The 3089-nt window shown below is 52.4% G+C and overlaps 1 protein-coding gene across 1 annotated transcript in view; it reads right to left on the reverse strand.

Moving 5' to 3' along the window:
• The window catches only part of NOC2L (nucleolar complex associated 2 homolog (S. cerevisiae)), a gene marked incomplete at its 5' end in the record, with an annotated part of 51900 nt that overhangs the window by 1615 nt on the left and 47196 nt on the right, over positions 1-3089 (reverse strand). The window contains one exon of the mRNA XM_009577797.1: positions 1137-1277. Coding sequence (XP_009576092.1) covers positions 1137-1277 — 141 coding nt within the window. The remainder of the gene's footprint in view (positions 1-1136; positions 1278-3089) is intronic.

Here is a 3089-nt window from a genome sequence, read left to right on the forward strand (position 1 = left end):
CTGCTCTCCCTGCTCCCCAAACTAGTAAAGAAAGCCTGCACACAGGAGCTTTTGTGGCTGTTCCCCACAACCACACATCACACCCAATGGCATGCTGAGGAGCAGAGGCTTGGCACTCTAATACAAAGGCCTAAGCAAGTGGCACACAAAAACCAGCAAAGGAACACCGCAGCAGCCAGAGGCCCTGGCAGGCCCAGCTTCCGTCTGCTAAGTTAGCAGAGTGACTTGGCAGACACGGGCAAGAACGAGGGTAGCTGCACTCTGCTGGGGTGCTGAGCAGGCTCTCTAGCTGGCTGGGGCTCTGTGCAAGGGACGGAAGGGGAAGATAGTCTCTCCTCAGCTGCAACAAAGCCTGGCTTGGCGTCTAGCACAGCCCTGGTGACACCGCTGGCAGCTTTCTCAGTAGCCATTTAGACAGCTGTTCTTCTGGCCTGCTAGGAGCACGCTGAACTGGTAGCCTCTCACCACTCCTACCGATTGTGTCTCCGGGCAGCAGCTACCAACTGGCAGAAGCAATCGGGACCAAGCACAGAGCAAAGCCAGTGGTTCTAGCAGGGTCTGTACCCACACTGGCAAATACCACCGTTCCAGTGCAGAAACCCCAGACGAAGATCTCCTACCAGTCCTATTCTGGGAGGAGCTGTTGAAAAGCAGCAACTAAAGGGTTACCCCTGTGCAGCACTCCATACCCCAGGCACTGCTCAGATGAAAAGTGAAGTGCACCCTCCACACCCCCATGCATGTGTAACCTGTGGAGAGTCTTGAAGCAAGGTTTCTGTACCCTGTTGGGGTGGGCTGTACTTCAAGAGTTTGTTTGAGCCTCTCTGCAGGAGGCCCCTGAAAAGAGATGAAAGGGACTGGTGGGTTGTTAGAGCAAGGCCTGCAAAGACCTTAACCCTTTCGCTCTCTTCTCAGTATAAACTCAGTATAAACTGCCGGGTCTCCCTGTCCAGGGCGTGTGTGTGTGTGTGTGTCTGTGTGTAAAAGTCCCTCCTGACACCCTGCAGCTCAGAACAGCAGCACAGCGAGAAAAGAGGAGACGGTTCCTTTGTAGGGGAGCTCCCAGAATGCAAAGGAGCCTTCAGTTACCAGTGCCGTCAATAATTTCCTTCCCCTCTGCCAACTGCACTACTTACCATCTGAGTCACTGTCTTCTTCCAATTCTTCCTCGTCCTCCTCGACTTCATACTCTCCTTCTTCTTCATCATCATCCTCGCCATAGTCCTTGCTGCTTGCTTCTGAACTGTCGTCTGATGCCTGCTTGCCTTTGGCTTTACCTGCAAGGATTTTTACTATGTAAATGGAAACAAAGAGCAGCACACAAGCATACATGCAGGCAGTATATGCAAAGGGCAAAGTGCTGCCACCCCAACATTCATCCTCAGGAGTACAGTCGTACACACACCATATCTCTCCAAAAGCCATGTCCCCTTGCATTAGAGGCCCAGAAAAGGATACATTTCATTTCAGAGGCACCTGCTAGAGGCCAGGAAAGCCAGGACAGAGTCACAGAGATCAGCTCAGAAGCCCCTGGCAGGGTTTTACTGCTAAAGCCCAGGATTTGCTGCTACCTAGTATTTATGGAGCACCACCGGCACAGCACCCAAGCGTCCGTCATGAAGATACCTGTCTGCCCTGCTCAGAAAGACATGAAAGCTAGGAGAGGAAGACAGACAGAAGAGCACAATAAGAAGAAACAGGCCTACTGAACAGACATGAGAAAGGAGAAGGAGTAAGTCACGAAGCTGAGACCAGAGAAGGGCTGTTTCCACTGAGAAACAGTGCCTGCGTATACCCACCTCCATCCCTCCATGGTTGTATGTAACTGAAAACAGCGGTAGACGCTCTGGTTCAGGGCATCCTTGTAAACCTCTCTTAGCTTTACTCCCTTTGTTAGTCACAACAAAAAGGTCTAGGAACAGACATTGCTGCAAATTGCCTCTGCAGATGGCTAGCCAGGTCCAAGGGAGCCTGGGAGGAAGTATTAAGAGCCTCTGGGTGCTTGGCCTGTGGGAAAATCATCTGCCTCTGAGGCTCTGGAACTGGACTTCTTTTACTCATGCTGAGTTCACTTTAGTGGAAGAGTGCTTCTCCCCTCTCTCCCTCCTCCGGACAGTGTGAGTCACCAGGCATTTAAATGACAGAATACAAATTCTGTACGGAGGGAGCAGAAGAACCAGCTGCTTCTTTGCCTCCTTCCAGCCACCACCCCTGAGCTAAGCCCAGCTCAGTGCTGCAGGTTGCCTGCCCTTGCTTACAAAACTGCTGAAGAAGCTATTTATTCACACTTCAGGCTCTCTGCTTGGAAACTGGCTGCACATCTTTCTCACATTGTGATTCTTGGGCCCCACCATGGCACCTATTTTTTGCCTCATCCTCCCTCCTCAGCAACTGACCTGTGTTACTCGCTGAACTGGATACAGAGCCATTAATAAGCTGGCTGCTAGCATTCCCAGCTCCCCGTCATCACCCTGCTCGCTCTGCTTTCACCCATCTGTCAGCTCTGCCAGCATGCAGCCTCTGTGCAATTGCCCCCCGAGGGATCGGAAGCTACATCTCATGGACGGAGCGATCTCAGGCGCCCGCAGCCATGCGGAGAGCACCCGCTGCACAGGAGATGGATTGCAGTGCTATTCACCACACCACATCATGTTGATGGGCACCTGAGCAGCTCAGGCAACAACCGAGAGGGGCACGCTCTCATCCATCAAGCAGCACTAGCAAAAGCAGTGACAGATCCAGCTACCAGCTCATCTGAGAGTATGCAGAGAAATCAGCTGTGGGCAGGAATTGGGTATCGGGCCCTTGGGTCATTTCTATGTGCTAGAACACAGGCAGCAGGCCACTAAGAGGAATTTACTGAACTTCTCCAGTCTCCTGTTCCCCTCCCCTAAGCTCAGCCCCTGCCTCCCCTTCCACCGATGTACACACACAGAGGCCCCAATGCAGCCTTCACGCAGAACTCAAGCTTCCATCTCCTGAGGCAGAAGTGTATCAGCAAGACTCCAGAAGACAATGCTTAGGGTGCTCCGGTTAACCAGTGCTTCTCCCCTCTTCCTCCTCACTCTGCTTCTAGATCCTCAAGCTGA

Source organism: Fulmarus glacialis, unplaced genomic scaffold (assembly GCF_000690835.1).
Source record: "Fulmarus glacialis isolate BGI_N327 unplaced genomic scaffold, ASM69083v1 scaffold4925, whole genome shotgun sequence".
Taxonomy (NCBI): domain Eukaryota; kingdom Metazoa; phylum Chordata; class Aves; order Procellariiformes; family Procellariidae; genus Fulmarus; species Fulmarus glacialis.